General features: G+C 39.4%; 1 protein-coding gene across 3 annotated transcripts in view; it reads right to left on the bottom strand.

The window, feature by feature from the left end:
* The window catches only part of WDR7 (WD repeat domain 7), a 323,814-nt gene that overhangs the window by 275,718 nt on the left and 22,335 nt on the right, over positions 1-25,761 (bottom strand). For all 3 annotated transcript variants that reach the window (XM_042451351.1, XM_042451350.1, XM_042451352.1), the window contains exons 2-7: positions 9,621-9,792; positions 5,228-5,334; positions 4,859-4,937; positions 3,786-3,960; positions 2,445-2,521; positions 1,567-1,686 (exon numbers count right to left, since the gene is read on the bottom strand). In XM_042451351.1, the coding sequence (XP_042307285.1) occupies positions 1,567-1,686; positions 2,445-2,521; positions 3,786-3,960; positions 4,859-4,937; positions 5,228-5,334; positions 9,621-9,779 (717 nt within the window). In that variant the 5' untranslated portion in view covers positions 9,780-9,792. The remainder of the gene's footprint in view (positions 1-1,566; positions 1,687-2,444; positions 2,522-3,785; positions 3,961-4,858; positions 4,938-5,227; positions 5,335-9,620; positions 9,793-25,761) is intronic.

The raw sequence follows: 25,761 nt of genomic DNA on the forward strand, positions 1-25,761 counted from the left end.
AAAGAGATTGCTCTTTAGAGTGCCCCACTGGTGGAAGGCTCAGAGAAGAGTGCCAGGATAGGGCATCCACCTATGGTATAAATCCGACGGCCTGCTAAGTTCATAAGCCAGAGTGTTTTCTTCTCCTGACAAGTGGATTGCGTTGAGGAAAATCTTCCTCAAAACAAAGCAGTCCAAGATCCATAACATCAGTAGCAATTCCAGTGATGAAATGGGGTTGAGACCACCTCAGTACTGAGCCTTCCGTGTCCTCAACACTTGTCCTATGATTTAAAAGTTCCTTTACCACCTCCTATCTTTCCTTCTCTTTCTTTTTATTTTTCTTCTTATCCCCAGAAGATTTCAGGAAAGAGACCGACTGACCCAAAGTCAAAAGGAACATCCTGATGGGACCACTCAGGAGTGGCTCTTGAAATCAAATGTTTGGAACCAGCACTCAGTAGTGAGACATGCTGTTTATATTTTGCTGCCTTCGTAGGTATATCAGTTTTGTGAGGATGTTTCACAACAGCTTGGCTAATGATAGGTTCAAATAAAGCTCTTGGGGGAGTAAAGACCATTGCAGACACTGGTTCATGTGGTTTAATGTCCTGCTTATATAACTGCTTTCAGGTGTGACTCTTGGATTTTCCAGCCTTACAATGGAAACATGTCCCTACATTATTTCTTTCATCTAAACAGAGGTGGCACTGGGAATGGCCATCATGGTCAGGCAATTTAGCCCCACAATCAGCACAACTCTTAAAAGGGGAAAGCAACCCCTTTTTTCACAAGGAGAAACAAAAGTGATCAACAGACCAGGTCAGTTACAGAGAGATTCCAGGAGACAAACAGAAGGACATTACAAAGAGTAGTCGCAGACAAGTTGAATCAAAAGCTGAGTAAGCAGTAGAAGAGCCAAATCAAGAGAGAAAGCCAAATAACAGCCATAGACATAAGCAAAGTCATTTAACTGTCAGAATTTTTCCAAAACAGCAATACACTAGAAAGATTCCTTTGATGCTGCTCACATGGCGGACAAATAGGAACTAAGATAAATGAGTACAAACAGTGAGGGACAGAGCTGAGAGTGGGTAGAGCTACCACAAAAAAGCTTATGTAAGTATTCTAGATGGTTCTAAAGATGCACTGCACAGGCATAGGATAACCCAATTGTATGTCAGATACCACAAAGAAGAAAATCTAGTTTCGATCCTAACCTTGAGAGAAAGATGGGATATAAATAAATAAGAGATCAGTAAAAAATTCAATTCAGTAAGCCAAAAGGCTGAAAAATATTTCAACCATATAGTGTAAAACTAGCAGAGAGAAGACAAGATGACATTTTTTATAACGCACCAGAATTAAGATAGCTGGCTGCAGCATTTCAACACAAATGCAACTTATGCCAGCAACAGTGTGATCTCCCATGAACCAAACAGATTATATATTCAATGAAAGAAAATTCTAATTCATTTTGAATCTGACTATCCTGAGTTTCTTTGCATATATGCCTCACAGACAATTTAATTACAGCAGCTTGAACAACAAAGAAAAGCCAGCTTTTACTTAACTGGTTGTCCTTACCCTCCAGTATTTAGAGCAAACTACCAAAAGCGACCTTTGGGTAAATGCGCAGAATGAAATGCTTTGGCAATTTTGACAGTAAATTGGTCTAGATTCTTCCTCAAAGATTGGTTCTGTATCCTAAAGAGACACAGGGATTTAAATGTTATTTACTCATATAACAATTTGTGATAGTCATCATTTCTCTACGCCTCCTTAGGATTCTTATAAGGAAGGAAGGTGACTAGATTGATCTTTTTCCTTATCACTCTTTTCTGCTACCATTGTGTCTTTAAAACTTAGTTTGAAGGATTTAATCATAAAAACAATTATCAGTAAATATTACTTCCATTTGAAATCTATATATCACTTTAAATTATTTGTAACTGAGAATACCCTCCACCCCTGACCACTGTTTTCATCCTAGTATGCTTCCTATGTCTAGCATGCATGTGTTAGAGCAAAACAGTATGATCCTCAGAAATATGATTAGGAAATTACAGAGACATCTCTCATGAAGAAACTGAAGTGCTAAACGAGACTAAAAAGACACAAAAATTGAATACACATGTCTCACATTTTACAAAAGAGAAAAATAAAAGCAAAAACACGGTACTAGATCATCAATAGCTGCATAAACCAAAATAACTCAAGCATGTCATAAGAAAAAGCCCTTAGGCCAGAAAATTATAAATACCATCTGGCTAGCTAGGATACACACAGCAAAATACCTAATGCAAAATAACAGAAGCATTTATGAGGACAAGCCAATACTCGAGTTATAATGCAAACACATTTTAAAAAATTGCTTGAACATTTTTCTAATAAAAACAGATTAGTATGGCTCATTCTAGAAGGAAAAATTTTATTAGCATGAAGCTAGATCAGTTTTTGTTTACCTGCATATGACTCACTTCAGAGGTAACTACCCACACTTTCAGAATTCCAGTCACAGACACTGCTACAACAGTGTCCTCTAGTGAAAATGAAGATTAAAAATAAATAATTATCACATTCATAAAGCAGAAAGATAACCAAGATTGTTTTATCCACCTCCATAAGAGAACTGACAGATACACCTTCTAAGAACTATATTACATGCCAGCTTCATAAGATGTGAAGCTCAAAATGTATATAAAAGATATCAGATGAAGCACAGTTCTCCATTGAGAGAGCTTATGCTTTGCATGCAAAAGCTTCCAGGTTCACTCCCCAGATTTGCTAAACAGGAAAAATGTTGTCCTGAAGCCCTAAAGAACTGCTGCTAGTCAGTACCGATCTTACTCTTTCCCTATTCTTTTAGACTACAATTCTCATCAACCAGACAACTGGTCAAGATGGTGATTCCTGCAGTGCCTTGCAATCCAGTACGTACGTCTGGAAGACATTAGGTATAATGCCAGTCTGATACATATCAGAATGCAGAAAGACATCAGACATCAAGCCATCTGATGTGAGGGGGCCAGAAATAAGTGCCTGGGACTGTCACCATATGTGTGCCTACTGGCTACAATTGTTTTTCTCCTTCTTGAAAAACTGCCAGGGACCAGAACCAGTCCAGGGACCATCAGTTTGAATAGCACTGCTCTAGACAACAGCAGGTGAGGTGAACCAATCCTCTGATTGAGAATACATATATTCCTATAACCCTTAATTTACTTAGGAACTTTATAATGTTCTTGCACTCAGAAATATAATCATACTGAAGAGTTTTGCAATGGAATTTAAAGCATCACCCACAATTCATCAGGTTGTGAATCAGAAATATGCTGAAATTATATTGTCATAGCACCACTTAAGAGTGGGTTTAAAGCTGTATCCACACTGCCAAGATGTGGGTAAGGTGAGCAGCTAGATTAACCCCACCAACTTCTAGGTTCATGGAGAAGTAGCTCTAACATTCCAACTAAAATAAACTGCTATCCAACAAATAAAATGAAAATAGAAAACCTGGGATGAATTCACTGTAAAGATAGCAGATTGTATCACAATTAATTTGAATTCCCAAAGTGTATCAAAATATACGCTATATAAAACAGGGTAGAGAATCATGTTTTCATAAGCTGTTGGGTTGCAACTTCCAGGAGCCTTGGCCAATATTGTTAATACTGAGGAACAGTGGGACCTGTAGGAACGGTGGGACCACTAGAGGCAAGTATGACTCCCACCTCTGATAGAATAAACCATAGTTGACAGAAAAATCTGAATATTAAGAGAATAAAGTAATGTTGTTAGCTAACCTTGAGTTCTGTGAGATCGTATAATGCTCATGGAACTGATCCAGTCAGGGGAGATCTTTGACACTAAGGAATAAAGAACTTCAAGGCTGGTAGCATCCACAACAAGAATTTCTGGGTAATGACCATGACACAACAGTCTCCCTTCTCGCTGGGTCCCAATGGTGAACTGATAGAACTAAATTAATATCATATAAAAGGTAGATCAGAGCTTTTGTGGTTTGGCATTCTTTAAGAATACATCACTTTATGCTGGGGGGAGGTCCATAACACGGGATTTGTTGTCAGAATAATTACTATTTTTGTGTCTTAACAATTTTTAAAGCATATCATAAACAAAACTGTAACAATGAAGCCACAGATTTTCTGAAATAAGCACTGAACAAGTTCTAAAAAGTCAATACTCAGTCTTAGTTTGATGAAGCAATTCATACATCTTAATGTTCAGTTTTTATATTTTATGTTTATATTTTTTCAATTTTTTTCTAGTAGTTTTCTTTTGTGCTTGAGATTACATAACTAAAATCAGCTAAATCATATTTAGCATTGCTTCAGTATCACACATTTTTGCCATATGCACATTCAATTACACATGGAAAAAATTGAATTCACTAAACCAATGAATGTCTACAGAATCCCATAGCCAACTATCTAGCTTTCAGATTTCTGCCCTGTCTGTTCCGAAAGCCAGGGACAGGTTGTTCCTGCTCCCTCAGTAGTCCCCAAACTGGCTCTTTAAGGGATTTTGGACTTTAGCTCCCAGAATACCATACTACTGGCCAACATGGTGAGGCTTCTGGGAGATGAAGTCCAAAATCTCTTAAAGGGCACAGTTTGGGGACCACTATAAGTCTAGCAGACTATAACTGTAACAATTTTGACAATTTCCCTCAAATTCATTATTATGACTATTCTATTAATTCTATGACTATTCAAAGGTAAAGTTGATCTGTCACACCTATACAAAAGTCACATACATGGAGTATGGTAACCAGTGAATATTTGCAATTCTTCTGGAGCCTATGCATACATTTAGATTTATTGTAAACAATTTCATTTATATATGAAGGTTTTACCTGTATGCCAGTATGTGTGCAAGCTAATTTAGTAAATTCAATGCATCGCCCATCATTCACATCCCAGAGGCACATCTCCCTAAAAAACAGAAAGAACAATTAATCAGTCATTCTCCTGCATTCATCTGAACCCAGGATCACTTGGCTCATTTCTTGGTTTCTCCTTCTAGTAAAGGGATAAAGGACTGATGCTGAAAGAATACTCTTGATTCTGCTTTCCCTCTCCCCCCTCCCCTCCCCTGCACTCACACACATAAACATGTAGGAAAACATTGTTCCATCAAACCTACAATCCCATAAAACACCCACTAATAAAACAGAATGAAAAACAATTAAGTAATTGTAAGAAGTAAGAAAGAGACCACCTACCCACTTTCAGATGCACTCACTATATACTGTTTCTCACTTGAAGAACTGGCTTTTGACAAACACGTAACTGAAGCTGTATGACCAAACAACAAAGCTCTGGGATTTGTCTAGGATTAGAGAAACAAAGATAAACAGAGGATTAATCATTTAAAAGATTTCTCAGTTATTACTAAAGATATGGAAGAAAAATTCTGATAACAGTTAATTAGATATGCCTGTTGCCTAGACGATGTTCTATGCCTTCAGAATGAATGCCTACAAAGGATACGCAGTTTTCAATAAGCAAATAAATAAATAAATGAATAAATAAATAAATAACACTGAAAGATGCTCTGAACCAATTATTTACTTTCACAATGGAGTAGCAAAAAAGTTCATCATCTAGTCCCTCTGTCTCCTAATTCAGACTTTATGCCAAACTATTGTTTCCAGTTATGTTTCCATGCGGACAAAAAGGGAATGTGAGACAATGCTTTCACGTATCATCAAACTATAACCTCATAAAGAACTGAACTGAAGCTACCACACATACTTGACTATAGGTTGACCTCATGTATAAGCCAAGGGCATGTTTTGGGTTCAAAACTATGGATTTTGATATGACCTGTGGATAAATTGAGGGTAAAATTTAGGGGAATGTAACAAAGGATCTGAAGGATAAAGCAAAGAAAAACAATGCCAAGAACTTACAAACTTCCAGCAGGCATAGCTGTTTGCGCTCACACTAAAGGCTGGATAGATGAGAGAACAGAAGGGGGCCAGTGCATCTGTTAGTGGTGTTGGGCTCCACAGAGGAATCCAATCAGATTTCCTTTCTAAAAGAGGAAGGATTTGGAGGCAAAAACCTGTGGTATTAAGTGGGGAAAATGCACTCACCATCTCTGCCCCTCCCCAGACCCTGTCTGGAAGGGGTTTTCCTGAATCCCATGTGTGGTCAAAGATTTATACCTCCCTGTTGACAGGGGAGGTCCAGTCACTCTTCCTTTTCACCAGGGGATGGGTCCTTTTTAAAAATAAGATTACTTATAGTATTTACATTGACCAGTGGATAAGTTGACTTGGTTTTTTGTTAAGGTCAATTTTTTTGCTAAACTTTCTACACTTATACATGAGTATGTATAATATGCCAAAATCCTAGCTTGTTAACAAATTCCTTATAAATTCATTTGTGATTATCCTACTGCCAGTATTATTTTGAATCTCTATGGCACCTAGGAAACTATAGGCACTTTGTAAAATATATACAGTGATTAGTATTAGTGCTACTACAGCAATAGTAATTATTACTTGGTAATACTATCAAGGCCCTGTCATTTCAGATACAGCAAACATTCTGCTTAGGATTGCTCTTTCAAATTCTACTTTAAAATACTTTTGCTTACTGAAATTTTAAGATGACTTTGAAGTGTTAGTTTATGTCAGGCCTGCATAACATATGGCCCAGGGGCTGCATGCAGCCTGCCAAACGATTTCCAGCAGCCCACCAAGAGGTGGAACAAAGTCCTGTAGGATGCATAGTAGCTAGCTGCTAATGGCCAGCTGACCTCTTGGGTAAGGCTCCTCTGTAGCCCGGCCTTACTCCCGAGGAAAAGCCAGGCTGTGGAGGAGGAGAAAGGGGGAATGCTCCCCACAAGCCTCCGGCACCACAGCCCAGACTTACTTCTGAGCTCTCCTTCACCATCCTTCCAATGCCATTGCTGCGAGAAAAAAACTTCTAGCTAAAGAGAGGTTGAGGAGACGGAAAAAGAACTAGGCAGGCATTGAAAAACCCTTGTACAGTAAAAGGAACTTTGCTGTCAGAGCACTTGCATTATAAAAACACCCCATTTAAAAAGTCATTTGTTGTAGTCTAATTTTGTATTATGTGCCCATGTGATGGAGTGGAAGATATTTTCAAAACATCAATTTCAAATATGATTACAGAGTACGATAAACCGATTGCTGACAAGAAGTGTAATCCACCCCATTAACTAAATATTGTAAACAGTAAGAAAACCTTAAAAGTATATTAAAACTTGTACTGCTTAGTAAATTTTTAAACATTAATGTGATTTCATGCATGGCAGGGGGTTGGACTGGATGGCCCTTGTGATCTCTTCCAACTCTACCATTCTATGTGATAAGAAAAAATCTTAATAAGTGTAGTTAATTGATTATTAATTTAAATTTCCCTTTTTATAATATGTTTTTTTGTAAAATAGTTTAATAATTAATTATACCTTTACTTGGATAGTGAGGTCCTGTGAACACCGGCCATTAAGGCTGGCCTGAGGGTGGAGTCGGGGCGTGGGTCTACATGGCTCCACATGGTGTGCGGTGTCACGGCACTCCTCTGGCGCTGCATCCACTTGACACAGCACCAAAGGAGCACCTAAAAGCCGTGGCACTGCAGCCATCATGCCCTTTGCAGGGCACAAAAGGGAGCAATTTTTTGCAGCTCCTTTTTGCACCCTGGAAAGGCCATATTGAGGCCGTGGCATGCAGTTGCCATGGCCCCAATCTGGTGCATATGAAAGCGTCTGCAGGCCACCCCTTAGGGCAGTCTGCACAGTCCCTGCACCACCAAAAACCTATCTGCAGCCTTAAGAACTTTAGCCTATTTTAATTTTGGCCCTTACCTACTTCCAAGTTGTGCAGGTCTGCTTTATCTATTTAGACATACAGATGACTTCCTAATTAAGTTAACTGATATTGTTGACCAACACATCTGTACTCAAGAACTATTATATAAAGCCAAAGATTTTAATCATTTAAATTATTAAATAATATGGATGGAAAAAGTGTAGCACCTACTCCTCCTCCCCCCCCCCCCACACACACACATGTTGCATGCAGTCCATACACATCTGTGGTAGATAGAATACGCCCAGAAAAGATCAATTGCCATTTCTGGATGTCTCCAGGAACAGCAGATTTTCTTTATACCTTCTTGAACTCTGCAGAAAAATCCTCAAAAATTAAAAATAGCAACTCAGACTTCCAGCTGTATGTTTTATGCAAAAATGGGACATAAAAGGTGCCTATACCGGATCTAAGGTACATTATGCATAAAGCATTTGACTTTCATGATGACATTATGAGAGGATGAAGCAGGTGTTTTTTTCTTTTTAGATCAACACAAATACTGGGTTTCAATGGCAAAATGTAAGAATTCCTGATCCAGCTTTAATTATTCATGTCAAATGTCAAACACCAGATTAATTCCTCTATTGTACTATCAAACTAATATCATACATTTTGCTCTTTCAAGCACAAGCTTTTGGCAGCGGGCTGCTTATAAGACCAATCCATATTTAATTGTTGCAATTGTATAAAAGATCTAGTTTACAATGCAACAGATCTTTATGCTTTTATCCAATATCCAAGTAACATATAGGACAGTCTCTGCTCATGTATTTGACAGCTGTGCTTGGCACGCTAAAGGGTGCATCAGGCCAAATGAGCACCTTTCATTGGCTGAGAAATACTAAGTATCCAGAATAAAAACACTGCCTTGTACAGCTGCTTTCACTACAGCATTACTTAACGCTTAAAAATTTACTGTTACAGTATTTATTTTCAAACAAATCACTACTTAAAAATAAGCAGCTCTACATGAGACTGAGTGACTGAAAGCTCTCTTAACATTAGATGAATCGCCTGCCACTTGTCTCTCATATCTAACATCAGAAGGAGATTAGTACAAAAATATTTTCTTTTAAAAGTTACTATAATTTGACGTACATTGTACTCACTAGATACATAAATAACTTTGAAGGTTAAAGTCCAGCAACACAAAGGGAACAAAAAGCAAGTACTGGAATGCAGAAGATCTAGAACCAGTTTCTAGTTTATTTATTTGCATTCTGAAGCATGCCCGTTTTTTCAAAGGTGTAGCATACCACCTAAATATGCTGTTTCTCCATATGCTGCCCACAAAAAATAAGGAATACCACTTTACAAGCACAATTCTTTAGGAGAAACAATGCAGTCGCAGGTTCAGTGTGTGCATTAGTTATTCATGTTAAATTGATTCAGAGGTTGACCTCTAAAAGGTCAGGGGAGAAAAAGAGGAGTCCACAGAGTCGCCTTTCAGCAGGATTCATTGATTTTCCATGGTTTAATGATTTTTTTTTAAAAAAAAATCAACACTCTCCCCTACAAAAGCAAGCCTATGAATATCAATAACATGTATTGATTGTTATGCATCAGCTCAAGCAGCAAGATTTTGGCTTGGGAGAAGCATGTGTACTGAAGCTATGCCTTGTCTGCAGATTACCAGACATATACCAAATTCAGACTATAAATGAAATACAGAAATGTGTTTCAACTGCATCTCTATAAATGAAAGCTTATCAAGTAGGCTTCATGCTCAGTTTTGAATGGCAACATGAAGTGCACCAAATATACTTACTTCTAGATCTGAGGAGACGTCCCACAGACATATCTGTCCATCATGACATCCTGTTACAATCATTGACACATCATCCATTAGGAGTATAGCTGACACACAGTGAGTGGGTGCTTTGCGTCCCCATAGCACTATTGGTAGGACCAAACTGTTGCCTGCCATTATGTTTTCACACCTGAAAATTCAAGTAAGTTAATTAGTATAGTTGTGACACCAAAAGGCTTTTCAAAATATACAACTCATTTCATCAGCAAAGTTACTAAAAGTATGTGAAACACTCTGAAAATTAAAAAGTGATCCATATCCATATAGGTACAGTATGCAAAGGGATCTAGTAGAATTTTTGAGACTAGCTGAACAAATAAAGCTGGTAGTATGAACTTTCATAGACTTGAGCCTACTTCTTCAGATGCATGTGGGTGGCACTTCACTGCATGCATCAGAAGAGGTAGGCTCAAATCTATGAAAGCTCATACTACCAGCTTTATTCATTCAGTTAGTCTCAAAGGTGCTGCAAAGTCCCTTTGCATACTAATTTTCCAGACTAATACAGCTATGCCTTTGAATTCCACCATATAAATACAGTTAAATAGTAATACGTCTTTAATTAGAACTATCTCATGCTTCACAACAATTGCAAAGACTTGTAAGTATTTTATTCATCCACCAATAGCTCAAATGAACTAAGATTACCAAGAGAGGGAAGAGTGCTTTATTTATACAGACAGAATATTAGTTCTTTTATATCTAAGAAAAAAATAACATGACAGATGTTGATATGTTAGCTTGCTTTTGCATTAGCAATTTTAAGAGAAGAAACTGCATGTTTTGATTAACAGCCCTAGCCTGAGAAAAGTTTCAAGGCAAATGGGTCTTTGTTGTTCTTGTTCACTTTCTTTTCAAATTAATATTCAATGTACTGCAGTCATAGAAAAATTACTAACAACATTGTAGAGAGGAAGGCAACAATTCCAATTAAGTTTCTTTCCCAAAACGGAGACCTTGATGTACTCAAAGCAAAAATAATAATTTAGGAGCAAGGAATGTCAACAATCTTAGTGGAATCTTAGACACCATACTAGTGGAAAACATAAGAGACTTAGAAAAATTAATGAAGAAGGTCAAAGATGAAAGTACAAAGGCAGGTTTAATGGTGAACATAAAGAAAACAAAAGTAATGACCAAGGAAGAAATAAATAAATTCAACATAGACAATGAAGAAATTGAAATAGTCAAAGAATTCCCGTACCTAGGGAAACATCAAGGAGAATGGTGGCCGCAGGCAAGAAATAAAAAGACTAGAAATGGGAAGGCCAGTCATGAAAGAGCTAGAAAAGATCATAAAGACATACAGCATAGCTGAGCACTAAACTTAAAATCATCCAAGCCATGGTATTCCTCATCATCATGTACGAATGTGAGAGCTGGTCAGCGAAGAAAATGGACAGGAGAAGGATAAACTGATATGAGATGTGGTGCTAGAGAGGACTGCTAAGGATACTGTGGACATCCAAAAAAAGACAAACAAATGACCAACAGATCAAACCAGAAGTTCCCCTTGAAGCCAAGATGACGAATCTGAGGCTATCATATTTGGGCTGCATCATAAAATGGGCATGACTCACTTGGAAAGGTATTAATGTTTGGAAATATGGAGAGCAGTAGAAAGAAAGAAGGACCACACACTGGATGGATAGACTCAATCATGGAGGTCACAGGCATGAATATACAAGAACAGAGCAGAGCAGTGGAAGATAGGACGGCTTGGAGATGTCTCTTCCACAGAGTCACCATGAGTCGGGGCCGACTCAAGAGCACTTAACAACAGCAGACAAAAAAAACTGCAACAATTAAAAGAATTGTAACAACTAACGTGCATACATTGGCCATTATTTGTTAAATGTATACTGTATCTTGCCCTTTCGCCAAAGATGACATACAAAATGGCTCACAATTAAAGAAATGTTTTAATTTTTAATTACATAAAAGCAAACAAACACAGGTCTAAAAGAAATTAATTTTAAAAAAGAAAAGAAACAACAGACTACCGTATTTTCCGGCGTATAAGGCGACTGGGGGTATAAGACGACCCCCAAGTCGCACGCCGGCAGCGTCCCTGGCCTCCTATAAGGGTGTCTCACGCCGGCTTGAGGGGGCCTCTCTGGAGGCCTGAGGTGGGTACCGTGGCTGGGCTCTCTCTCGCCACCATTGTTGCTGCAAAAGGCGGCGGAGAAGCGGCTCCAGAGCCGGTCAGGCCAAGATAAAGAGCTGGACCCTTATTCCTCGCCGCCACCCAGGATACTCCGCTCCTCCAGTGGCTTCAGAAGTCCACCGCGGAAGCCGCTGGAGGAGCCTGCTGGGAGAGGAACCAGCAAGGACCCCAGAAACAGAGAGGTGGCTACACCATTCACCTGTCTTTGGGGTCAGAATCCGGCCCATAAGACGGGCATAAAAAGTCACTTTATACACCGGAAAATACGGTAATCTTAGACTAATTTTATCTCCCTTTTTTTTGATAAATTTATCATTTTGGTATATAAAGGGAATACTGTGGAGGTAGCATATTGTGATTTCATTAAGGCCTTCAACGAAGTACCCCATAATATCCTGGCAAACAAGCTAATAAAATGTGGGTTAGACAATACTACTGTTAGGTGGATTTGTAATGTTGACTGGCCGAATCCACAGGGTGCTCAGCCATAGCTCTCTTTCATCTTGGAGAGAAGTGACTAGTGGGCTGCCACAGGGTTCTGGCCTTGTCCTGGGCCTAATGCTATTCAACATAATTGATCAATTACTTGGATGGAATAGAGGGCATGCTTATCAAATCTGCAGATGACATCAAATTAGAAGAAGTAGCTAATATCCCAGAGGAAAAGATCAAAATTCAAAATGATCTTAATAGATTAGAAGGCTGGGCCAAAACTAATAAAATGAATTTCAACACGAAGAAATGTAAGGTAGTCCACTTACACAGAAAAATGGAATGTAGAGATACAGAATGGGGGACACTTGGTTTGATAACAGTGCATGTGAAAGGGATCTAGAAGTCCTAGTAGACCACAAATTGAACATGAGTCAACAGTGTGATGTGGCTGCTAAAAAAAACCAATGCAATTCTAGGCTGCATCAATAGAAATATAGTATCTAGACTGAGGGAAGTAAAAGTACCGTATTTTCCGGCATATAAGACGACTGGGCGTATAAGACGACCCCCAACTTTTCCAATTAAAATATAGAGTTTGGGATATACTCGCTGTATAAGACTACCCCTCTTCCAGCGCACATCAAATAAAAATTAAAAAACCATCAGATTTGATTTCAATATGGTAATTTTAATTCAAATGCTTATGACATGCAGGTACTTAGCAGGAAAACCTGTTGTATACAAAGCCTGCTTGGATTGGTCAGCTCTCCCTGCCTGCCCAGCCCTCCCTGTCTCCAAGATTTTCTTCTACCATACTTGTACAGCACCACCCTTGCTACTTTCATACGGTCACCACGTACGGAGGGTATGCGGCCGCTGCCATTTTTGAGCTCCCCCCACCATATGCGGTGACCGCAGATTTTCCAGTCCGGCTCAGAAGTTTCAGCCCTATAAGACAACACTCGGCGTATAAGACGACCCCCAACTTTTGACAAAATTTTCCTGGGCTAAAAAGTAGTCTTATACGCCAGAAAATACAGTACCACTCTATTCTGCTTTGGTTGGGCCTCACCTGGAATAGTGCACCCAGTTCCGGGCAATACAATTAAAAAAGAATGCTGAGAAGCTGGAGTGTGTCCAGGGGAGGGCAACCAAAATGGTGAAAGGTCTGTAAACCATGCCCTATGGGGAGAGACTTAGGGAGGTGGGTATGTTTAGTCAGGAGAAGAGAAGGTTAAGGGGTGGTACAATAGCCCTGTTTAAATATTTGAAGGGATTTCATACTGAAGGTGGAGCAAATTTGTTTTCTGCAGCTCCAGAAAATAGGACCCAGAACAATGGATTCAAACTACAGGTAAGAGCTGTTTGACAGTGGAACACACTCCCTAGGAGAGTGGTGAAGTCTCCTTCTTTGGAGGTCTTTAAACATAGGCTGGATGGCCATCTAATCGGAGTGCCTTGATTATGTGTTCCTGCAGGGCAGGAGGTTGGACATGATGGCCCTTGAAATCTGTTGCAACTCTATAATTATATTATTCTAACCCCTTCAATTAAAATCTTTGTAGATACCAAACACCTGAATGGAAAAGGTTTTGAATGTTAGAACAACAAGGAGGAAGGCAGTCTAGCCTTTTACAGAAGAGCATTCAAAAGTCTACAAGAGAAACCTACTCTCAAGTCCCATCTCCAAAAGTGGCAGGAGTAAGAGAAGAATCTCTCTCAAACATCTGTAAACTATGAATATATCTCAAGAACTATTTAGATATTATTTGGCACAGGGTTTTCCTACATTTTGTGTAATAAAGATACAATGAATATGGAGGGGTGCCATTATTGGCATTTGTGCTTTATTATTTCATCCCTCGGTGAATCATCACTTTAATAGTAAACAGCTAATTTGGCATGATATCCAAAACTTTTTTTATTTTTTGTATGTGTGCTGTCATCAAAAAATTACACAATTAAATGACCTTTCCAAGAGGAGACAAATGAGCTTCATCATTTCCAACTATACTATTAAAACTGGCACTGCAGTGATATATTTTGCACACTCTATAATTCTAATACCTTAATGCAGTCTACCAGACAAACTATAATATCATTAAGGTCACAAAATTTTATGCAAGCTTTCATGTTCTCAAAAATTCTTCATCAGGCAAAGCTCAAACAAACAAACAGAAAGATGTGGGGGGAACGATTGATAGGGGATGCATCTGATCATAGCCTTAAGAGAGAAAGTGGAAGGAGCCTGCACACATCATTCTAGTAGTTTTACTGATACAGTTTCAGGCTTCAAGCAGGATTCTCCCAAGGGTGTATGGAAGAAAGAACCCTAAAAAAAGTTTGACCCCCATTTTTTTAAAATACTAAATAGAAAGCTTTAAGGTAGTCACCCTACACAACACAAGATGCAAAGACCTGGTGAACTAGACTGAGGCCTGTTACAGACAGCCAAAATAAAGCTGCTTCGAGTCACAGTGGAGGTATGGTGTTTCAATGATGCATGCGTCCTAAGAGTCCAGAAGCCACGCCAAAGTCACGCTCCAGTCCTTAGGGCTGGAGTGTGGCTTTGGTGCGACTTCCGGACTCTTAGGATGCATGCATCATTGAAACACCATACCTCCACTGTGACTCAAAGCAGCTTTATTTTGGCTGTCTGTAACAGGCCTGAGAAAATATAAAAGAAGAGACAGGGCAATCTAAGGATGTTACAATACATTTTCTTTACAGTGAATGTTGTTTATTGAAACTTTCCGATAATAAATGGTTTTGGAAACTGAACGATTAAAAATTGATGTTGTTCACACTGTCTCCCCAAGGCAGTGGTGGACAACGATGACAAAACAAATGGATTGCAGTGCTGGAGATGCTGACAATCATAAAGGGAGGGAAATGTGATTGATTATAAATATAGGGTTGTTTTTTTAAAAAAATGCATTTATACAGGTGCGCAGAGAGAGGTGGCAAATAAGATTTGACACTGTCAATAGACACCCATTAAAAAACCTAGGTTTTGCCTCTTTTGATGGTACCCCGTGCTTTTTAATTGTTCTTCTGGAACTGATCTCAACTCAAATCTTTAATTTGAAATTTAGGCCTCAAACAGATGGCTTAAAATGGGCTCCGTCAGGTTGCACTGGGGGCATGGCATTCAAATGTGGCCAGAAGCCGTCCCAGGCGTAATTCATCCCGGAAGAACTGGCCCCAAAAGGCGCTTGGTTCAGGATTTGCAGCAATGGCCTGGATTAGGGCTGTGTGTGTGGCTGCTGCAGTCCTGAGGCAAATGGTGGTGGTATGGTCCTGGTGCACACATTTTGCATCACCTGCTTCGCCCCTCTGTCTCAATTCTCTGAAAGACATTTCAACAAGACTAGCTTTCTGGAGAGGGATAAATCCAGTTGGAATTCAGATAATCCTTGCCTTCACATAGGCTTTACCTTTCACATGTATGTATGTATGTATGTGTTTGTTTGTTTGTTTGTTTGTTTAAGAGATTGATAGGATGCCTTTTTAAGGTAAACTTACACAAGGTAGCATAAAATGTAAGATAATGCAGCATTAAAAGCAATTATTAATTCAAAATTGGGGGGGGACCCAGAGAGTATAATGTACACAATGGTACTTTAATCCAATTATTAATTTAAACAGGCCCAAATGAAGACTTACTATAATGGGCCTGACAGATATCAAATGGAACTGAGTTTCACAAATGTCTAGGGAAAGGAGATGAAGATTTAGAAAGCAGAGATCAAGAAGAAAGCTCCTCGGAGATGAGAACACCAAAAATTAAGCTATTCTGAGGGCAGACGAAAAGAAACAGAGGTAACAATGGTTGGCTGTTGGGACACGTACAGTACTGTAGATGGGAAGGGGTAAGGAATAACCACCAAGACTACTCAGATCTAGAATGATCGAAACAGAACTTCTGTGCAAGTGCAAGTGCAAATCCCAATTGTGTAAGGCACAGAGACCACAAGAGAAGCTCGGTTTCTTATGACCCCCCCACCCTGTTTGAATTTACAGACAGGTACAAAGGTAGCACCTCCACTGTTGTCTCAGATGATGGACAGGTTGGGATGGGCATTCTTACAAATGAAACATACAAAATTTAGCCTGCAAGATGTAAATGGATATTATCTTACAGGGCTCTTCAACTGAACATTATTTCTTCCCTAAAAAGTTTTGTCAAACATTGCAAGAGCAGAGCTTGCTAACTGCAACACAGTACAGTAATATCACCGCCTCAGTAAACTCTTCAGACAAGCCTTGCAAAATATGAGCTAGAAGATATCCAACAGCATACTGAAGAAAAAAAGTTTGAATGAACTGGGCTACCAAAGTTATTTTGCCCTTTATAATGGCTACTGTACCACACTTTTAATCAGATCAACTTTGTTGTGTCCTGCAGGTGGTATGTTGCAACCACTCTGATAATGCTTCAAGTCAATAAGACTTGAATCAGGGCTATAGATTATTATTCAAATCTTGTCAATTCCGTTCACTTCTCCGAATAGCTTCTGTTTATATCAACCTTCTTTTATCTAAACTACACATCTCCCCTTCAGCACAGAACATGTTTAAATCAATCACATAACCACATAACCTGCAGAGAAAGAAAGCAAAATATACAAAACAAGACTGTTCTTCTGTCTCAAAGGCTGCAACTACAGGGACCTATGCCCTGGTTTGGGGGAAACGATGGGATTGGAATAAATAATAATAATGTTTATTGATCTTAAGGGGGACTTTCTTCTGAAAAGACATGCTTAGGGTTGTGTTTTAAGCAGAAGACAAGGCTATGTTGGTAATGACTTGCAGGTACTGCTTTTACAGAGTAAAATAGATAGTCAACAGTTTTTAATGGGAAAAGACAATTAAATTACAACTTACAAATGAAAACACTTGAGTATGGTGTTCTTTTGCCTTTCCGATTTACAGCGAGCCTATTACAGGGTTTTTCTTGACAACTTTCTATTATTATTATCATTATTATCATTATTATGTTTTCTTTATTATGCCACTTCCATTGTATAACTTTACGTTCATCAATCATTACTAGAAGAACAGTAATCTAACTTCAAAAAGCAGAATTTTCCTAAGAATGACTTAAATGTACCATAACTAAACTTATCTTCATAATTTTCTAAAATATATACATCTAAAATACCTTGTATTACAACTTATTTGTCTATTCCACTTTTTGATACTTCCCATGAATATATTTGATCACATGACTGATTCCTGTACAGCACGCCCGCACCATATGCGAGCGCACCATATGCAGACTTGACATCATTCGGACAGCGTGCCCCTGTTAAATGACTGGCATGTGCACCCCTGCCATATTGTCATGTATACGCCTCCATTGTTTGATAGTTTTCTCTTAAATTCTGGCTTTTTGTAAATTGCAAGGGGTTTTTTTTTCATGCATAGTGCCAGTTTTCAAGCATGATATTGTGACCTAGATCTTTTGCCCATAATATTATGTTTTCTTTGATAGCCTCTTGTTCAAGCCTCCTTTCCGATAGAAATTTTGTAGAACTTGGAGATTAGTTTCTGTTTTTCTTAAGAAAATACTGTGCTGGGGAAAAGGCATACAGTGAGTCCTTTTTATCCAGGGCAGGGGGCTGCAGATGGTAAAAACCACAGGACCTCAAGCCCTGCGGTCTTTAATGGTGGTGCACACAGCCACTTTCCCGGGGCAGCAAGCATGAGTGGCCATTAAAATCGATGGGGCTGTCACAAATCAAAGATGGCAAGCAGGTGAACTATAGAAGTATCTTGTTGAAAATAGTTGAAAACAGTAATATACCTGACAAGACTTCATCTAGTACTCCTGCAACAGTATACAGTACATCGTTCACTTCTTTCCCTCAATGTGTGTGTTGAATACATGGAGAATGGAACAGGATCGTGCCTGTAACATTCCACCCCAAATCACCTTACATTTTATGGAAGAGCAATAGCACCATACATGCATAACTTTTATACACCACTGCTACTCAAAGTAGTGAGTTCTGAACTGGTTCTGGTCTGTGAAACACTGGTTGCCAGTCCACAATGAGTTTCTAGGAAAGAAAGGTATATAGCAAATGGGCAGAAGTACGTTACTGGCTTAAAGTACATAAAGTGAAAAAAAGATGACTCCTCTACATTAGATAGCCAGATTAGATTGGATACACTGCTCTACCCAACTGATACCAACTGGTATTTATATAAATACGGGTATGTGTTATTGGGCACACAATTTCATATTCTAACAGTTGTGATTTCTATAAGTTTGTAGGCTTCAATGACAAGGCTGTCTTGAAATGTACAGCTAATGTAAAACAAATGCTCAGTTCAAGTCAGCATTACACTTTCTAATGATCCAAAATACACTGCAGAATAATCCGGTTTGAGACTGTTTTGAGACTGCCTTGGCTCAATGCTAGGCAATTCTGGGAACTGTGGTTTTCTGAGACATTTAGCCTTCTCTGTCAGAGCTCTGGTGCCACAATAAACTACAATTCCCAGGATTCCCTAGCACTGAGCAGGGGGCAGTTAAATCATAGAATCATAGAGTTGGAGGAGACCGCAAGGGCCATCCAGTCCAACTCCCTGCCATGCAGGAAATCCAAATCAAAGCATCCCCAACAGATGGCCATCCAGCCTCTGTTTAAAGACCTCCAAGGAAGGAGACTCCACTACACTCCGAGGGAGTGTGTTCCACTGTCGAACAGCCCTTACTGTCAGGAAGTTCTTCCTAATGTTGAGGTGGAATCTCTTTTCCTGTAGCTTACATCCACTGTTCCGGGTCCTGTTCTCTGGAGCAGCAGAAAACAAGCTTGCTCCCTCCTCAGTATGACATCCTTTCACATATTTAAACAGGGCTATCATACCTCTTAACCTTCTCTTCTCCAGGCTAAACATCTCCAGCTCCCTGAGTCGTTCCTCATAGGGCAAGGTTTCCAGACCTTTCACCATTTTAGTCGCCCTCCTTTGGACACGCTCCAGTTTCTCAATGTCCTTTTTGAATTCTGTTGCCCAGAACTGGACACAATATTCCAGGTGGGGCCTGACCAGAGCAGAATACAATGGCACAATTACTTCTCTTGATCTAGACACTATACTTTTATTGATGCACCCTAAAATTGCATTGGCCTTTTTAGCTGCCGCATCGCACTGTTGACTCATGTTCAAATTATCGTCTACTTGGACTCCTAGATCCCTTTCACATTTACTTTCATTCAGCAATGTGTCATATCTGTGCATTTCATTTTTCTGCCCTAAGTGCAGTACCTTACATTTCTCTGTGTTGAAGTTCCTTTTGTTAGCTTTGGCCCAGCTTTCTAGTCTATTCGGGTCATTTTGAATTCTGATCCTGTCCTCTGGGGTATTAGCTATTCCTCCTAATTTGGTGTCATCTGCAAATTTGATAAGTATGCTCCCAATTCTGTCATCCAGGTCATTGACAAAGATGTTGAATAGCACTGGGCCCAGGACAGAGCCCTGTGGGACCCCACTGGTCACTTCTCTCCAGGATGAAAAGGAGCCACTGTTGAGCACCCTTTGGGTTTGGCCATTTAACAGTTACTTTGTCTAGCTCACATTTTACAAGCTTGTTTGCAAGAATGTCATGGGAAACCTTGTCAGAGGCCTTACTGAAATCAAGATATACTATATCCACAGCATTCCCTTCATCTATCAAGCTGGTAATTTTATCAAAGAAAGAGATCAGATTTGTCTGGCATGACTTGTTTCTCTGAAACCCGTGTTGACTTTTTGTGATTATGGCATTGCCTTCTAGATGTTCACAGACTCTCTGTTTAATGATCTGCTCCAGAATCTTTCCTGGTATTGATGTCAGACTAACTGGACGATAATTGTTGGGATCCTCTTTTTTCCCCTTTTTGAAGATGGGGACAATGTTTGCCCTCCTCCAGTCTGCTGGGATTTCTCCTGTTTTCCAGGAGTTTTCAAAGATGATTGCCAATGGTTCCGATATTACATTTGCCAGTTCCTTTAGTACCCTTGGATGTAGTTCATCTGGTCCTGGAGACTTAAATTCATTTAGATGAACAAGGTATTCCTCTACTATCTCTTTACTTATTCTGTGCTGAAATTCCCCTATTCTGTCCTCTGCTCCATTATCCTCAGGTTGAGCACCCTTTGCATTTTCTGAGAAGACTGAGGCAAAGAAGGCGTTAAGTAATTCTGCCTTTTCTCTGTCTTCTGTTAGCATTTTGCCATCTTCTCCACACAGTGGCCCTACCGTTTCCTTCTTCTTCCTTTTGCTGCGGACATATCCAAAAAAGCCCTTTTTATTGTTCTTAACCTCTCTAGCAAGCCTGAGTTGATTCTGCGCTTTAGCTTTTCTGACTTTACCCCTACACATGCCTGCTATTTCTTTGAATTCCTTTTTTGTGATTTCCCCCTTTTTCCATTTCTTATACATGTTCCGTTTCAAACTTAGCTCGGTTGAAAGTTCCTTAGTCATCCATCCTGGTTTCTTGAGACACCTCCCATTTTTCTTTCTCACTGGAACTGTTTGCAATTGTGCCTTCAGTATCTGTCTTTTGAGAAACTCCCATCCAGCCTGAACTCCCTTCCCTTTTAGTATTTCTGACCACGGGATCACCCTCAATACTTCTCTAAGTTTACTGAAATCTGCTCTCCTAAAGTCTAGAATGCATGTTTGACTATGCCTGGCTTCTCCTTTCCATTGTATAACAAACTCCAGGAGAACATGGTCACTTCCACCTAATGATCCCACCACTTGCACCCCATTAACCAAGTCATCCTTGTTGGTTAGGATCAGATCCAAAATAGCTGACCCCCTTGTTGCCTCTTCCACTTTTTGGACCATGAAATAGTCTTCCAGGCAAGTGAGGAATTTGCTAGACCTTGTGGATTTGGCTGAGTTTGACTTCCAGCAAATATCAGGGTAGTTGAAATCGCCCATCACTACTACATCTCTCTTTTCTGACTGTGTAGTCATCTGTTCTAGAAAGATATCATCCAATTCTTCAGTCTGACTTGGGGGTCTGTAGTAGACTCCCACCATAACATCCTTGTTGTTTCCCTCCCCTTTGATTCTTATCCAGATGCTCTCCACCTGGCTTCCATGACTGATGTCCTGGATCTCTTCACTGGTGTAAATATCTCTGACATATAGTGCTATTCCTCCTCCTTTCCTGTTTGGCCTATTTCTCTTAAAAAGGTTATACCCCTCTATTTTCACATTCCAATCATGAGACTCATCCCACCAGGTTTCAGTGATGCCTATTATATCATATTTGCTTTGCTGTACTAGGAGTTCAAGTTCATCTTGCTTATTTCCCATGCTCTGTGCATTAGTGTAGAGGCATCGCAGACCATGGGTCCCATTTACTTGTTGCTTGTGCAAGTTTATTTGCCTCCCACTGTTGTGTCCTTGCACTTTTTTTCTTGTTTCCTCTATGTCTGTTTGACTATTTTCTCCAGCCCTTTCGCCTTCCTTAATATTGTCTCCCTTCCCCACGGAACTCAGTTTAAAGCCCTCCTGATCATGTTCTTGAGACTGTTGGCAAAGACATTTCTTCCAACTGGTGTGAGATGCAACCCGTCCGTTGCAAGAAGTCCCTCCTCATGGAACCACAGACCATGATCAAAGAATCCAAACCGTTCTTGGCGGCACCATCTGCGGAGCCAGTTGTTCGCATCCGCTGTTTTCTTCTCCCTTCCTGGACCGTGCCCTGCAACTGGCAGAAGAGACGAGATGATAACCTGTACATCCATTCCTTTCAGCTTCCTACCAAGCGCCTCGTAATCCCTTTTGATGTTCTGCAGGCTGTGTCTTGCAGTATCGTTGGTTCTCACGTGGACCAAAAGGAAGGGGTATTGGTCAGTAGGCTTGACCAGTCTTGTCAGCCTCTCTGTCACATCACGGATCTTTGCCCCTGGAAGACAACACACCTCTCGAGACATCTTGTCAGGCCTACAAATCACTGCTTCTGTACCCCTCAGCAAGGAGTCCCCCACTACAACCACACGCCTCCTACGAAGTTTAGCAGCGGCTGTCCCCTTGGGTGGGACTCTCAGGCTTGCCTGCTCTGTCCCTGAAGTCTGTCCATGCTGCTCTTCTTCATCCTCCTTGATAAGGGATAGAGCTTCGAATCGATTCTCTAGCTGAAAGTTCCCCGAACAATCCCTTCCTGGCCTACTTCTCTGTGTGACATTCCTCCAGCTGTCTGCCTCCTGTGTATGTGAAGTGACCTCCTCGGCTCCAGCATCTTCCTCTGCGTGGTATTCGTCCAGGATTGTTAGTTCTGTTGTGTCCAGGAGATCCTCCTGCTCCCTAATATGTTGAAGTGTAGCTACTCTGGACTCCAACTGCTGCACTTTCTCCTCCAAGAGGGCTATCAACTTGCACTTGGGGCATGTGAAGTTCCCCACTTCTGTAGGCAAGAAGAGAAACATCCCACAAGAGTTGCAGGTGACTGCCGTGGTTCCGTCAGTGTCTATACTGAAAAGTCTTAGGAAATTACTGGAACAGGATTGTGGGCTTCCTCCTGAAAAAAAAATCCTCCAGAAAACACCAATGTTAAGCCCCTGATGTTTCAACAATTTGTGGCAGTGAGCTCAATCGATTCTGCCTTTGCTGTAGATTTCCTTGGATGAAAAAAAATGAAATAAAAATACAAATAAAATTTCGCGCACCGTTAGGCGCACGGCTCTGGGAGAAGAAATAAAGAGCTAGTCTGCTAGCTCAGCCCCTAGTGACTCACAGGTGTGACTCACTGAAGATGTGACTACAAGCACACTCTTCCTAGAGTTTAAAAAACAATTAAACAGTCACCACTTAAAATGGCTGCCCAGCTACCTCTCTCCTCCTCTTCTCTGTAGCAGGAACTGTGGACTCAAACTCGATTGTTTCTGCAGTGTGTTTTGGACCCAATGTTAAAGTGGGGTTTTTACTGCCCTATGTAGCTCTTTCTCACTCCTTGTTTTGAACAAGAGCAAGAAGTTTATTTTTATTATTTCTTCTCCTTATATTTATATTGCAGCTTTCCTCTATTAAATTCAATACACTATACATGTTGTTGCCCACCCTGTCCATTTAGCCCTCACAACAATAATGTAAGATTGATCAGGCAGACAGATATCCAAGGTCATTCTGACAGATTTTACATACATAACACGCACACAAAGAGAGAGCGCATAGGTGTGCAAATGTTCTCATTTTAACATATTTATATGCCTTTTCAGGGATAAACTTGTCTTACAAAAACAATCATTTCAGTTTTATAAAAAATAAAAGTTAGTGGGCCTCTTGACTTTATAGAATATTTATAAGCAGATGAAGAAGACATGTGGGTCATTAAATGACAGTATTCTACTTATTAATTCATTGTGTCTCATCAAACTGTGGGAGTGTGTGTAAGGAAGATATCACAGAAACTGTAAGAATCTGCAGTTTTTCTGAAATAAGTTTCCATTCTTTAAAAGTAACGGTGCCCTGTAATATTATTTAAACTCAACTTTCTTCTTCTTGTTTTATTAAGGTACACAATTTGTCAAATATATCCCTATAAAAGAACTTGAAAATCAACGGCAATTCAGCCTTCAAAGCTCATTCCTTCTATAGCACTTCTTTTGTATAGGCTGAGTATCCCTTATCCAAAATGCTTGGAACCAGAAGTCTTCTGTGTTTTCGGTTTTTTAAAATTTTGGCACACCACATATGTAAATAAGGTATATTGCACATGGGACTCAAATCTAAACACAAAATTTAGTTATGATTCATATATATCTTACACACATAGCCCGAGGGTTATTTTATACACAATATTTAATGATTTTGTGCATGACACAAAGTTAGTGTACACTAAACCATCAGAAAGCAAAGGTATCCCTACCTAAGCCACCCATGAAAAAAGTTTTGATTTCTGCAGTATTTTGGATTTTAAATTTTCAGGTAAGGGCAACTCAGTCTGTATATAAAACTAAAAGCCTAACTGCAGGACGTAACTAACTCATGGATCTTGAATGGTTTGTAACACAAAAATCACACAAAATGAAACTGTGAAACTGAAGGACCATCTATCACAGAAATCACATAAAATGGAATTGTGAACTTGCTTATCTTATATTACAAATAAGAAGCATGCTGAGTCTCGAATATAGTCTAGTTACTCAAAAGTTTGAACAAGAAAGTAAAAGCCATAAATCTTAACCAGGAGAAGAAAAGTATTTCATACTTCCCAATCAAGAGCATTACATTTTAAAGTAGAAAATACTGTATTTTAAAACACTACCCACTAGGCATTCATTTTCATTTATTTAAAACTCTTTACTTTAATATTTATAAATAAATGAGCTTAGTTCAAAGTGTAACATGGAATCTTAGGTTTCTTTGTATTATACAAAACAAGCACAAAGAAGTAGAATTAGAAAACACTCCTAGTCATTAGCCCAGCACTAAAACTGAACACATTTCAAATTTTAGGTGCCCAAGATATTCAACTATACGGATCAAGAATGCAACTTGCATGGCATTCTTTATGAGAAATATATTTGCCTAATATAATTGCTGTTTTTATTTCTTACTATCTATGTTAAGTACAGACATTCATCCATGACAGATTACTTTCGTATGTCATTATCTTGCAACTTTTCTATATTTTATTATTATTTGTGCTACTTATAACAGACTTCATTTGAAAAATCCATGTAGATATTAATACAAACATTTTAACAGTAGTATATTATATTCCTCCTCATCAGCAAAAGCTAAAGGATCTCACAAAGATGAGCAAGAATAATCGGTTTGTCAAGATTCGCATGCCCATCTACAGCCACTAAGGCTTCATAAAATCAATACTGAATCTACCCTGTGAAGAAACATTGTTTTGTTACTACCTGCTTCCTTCCATTTTTTTAGTGCGGGATTTCCATGCTTTTAAAAATATCTTCATCTTCAGGAAGTATAAGCTCATTTTGACAGAGTGTAGGCTGGTTAGAACAGACTAAGCTTCTGTATCATTACATTTAGAATACCAAATATATCTCGGTGTAAAAATCAATATTTTTACATCAATGATGGAAAACTACCATAGCAGACATAGTTATCTGTTAACTAACAGTCTAAAAGCTTAAGGGGCATAAATAATTATCCTTTGAGGCACTTCTTTCCTGCAAGACTGATGTTGCTTGTTTTGCCCCTGGAGAACCTGAAAGTATGCAATTATGTTTTAAGTAATAAGGACTTGTTTATGAAGGTAAGAAGCTTCATAAGAACCTTTGATAAACCTAATACAACTTCTATCCAGCATGGGTTTTCAGGCCAAGCCCCCTCCCCACAAGCAGCTTTTCAGTATTTTAATTGTTTAGGTTACCCCATGTTTTCGTGTCATTTCCACTTCAAGTTGTCTTTGGCCCGATTTAGACGGGCCTTTGAGGCGCCCCCATCACATGCTAGAGGTTGGCCGAGGACACACCATCCATATTGGACTCACACCTAGCACGTGACGAGGG

Source organism: Sceloporus undulatus, chromosome 2 (genome assembly GCF_019175285.1).
Source record: "Sceloporus undulatus isolate JIND9_A2432 ecotype Alabama chromosome 2, SceUnd_v1.1, whole genome shotgun sequence".
NCBI classification, from domain to species: domain Eukaryota; kingdom Metazoa; phylum Chordata; class Lepidosauria; order Squamata; family Phrynosomatidae; genus Sceloporus; species Sceloporus undulatus.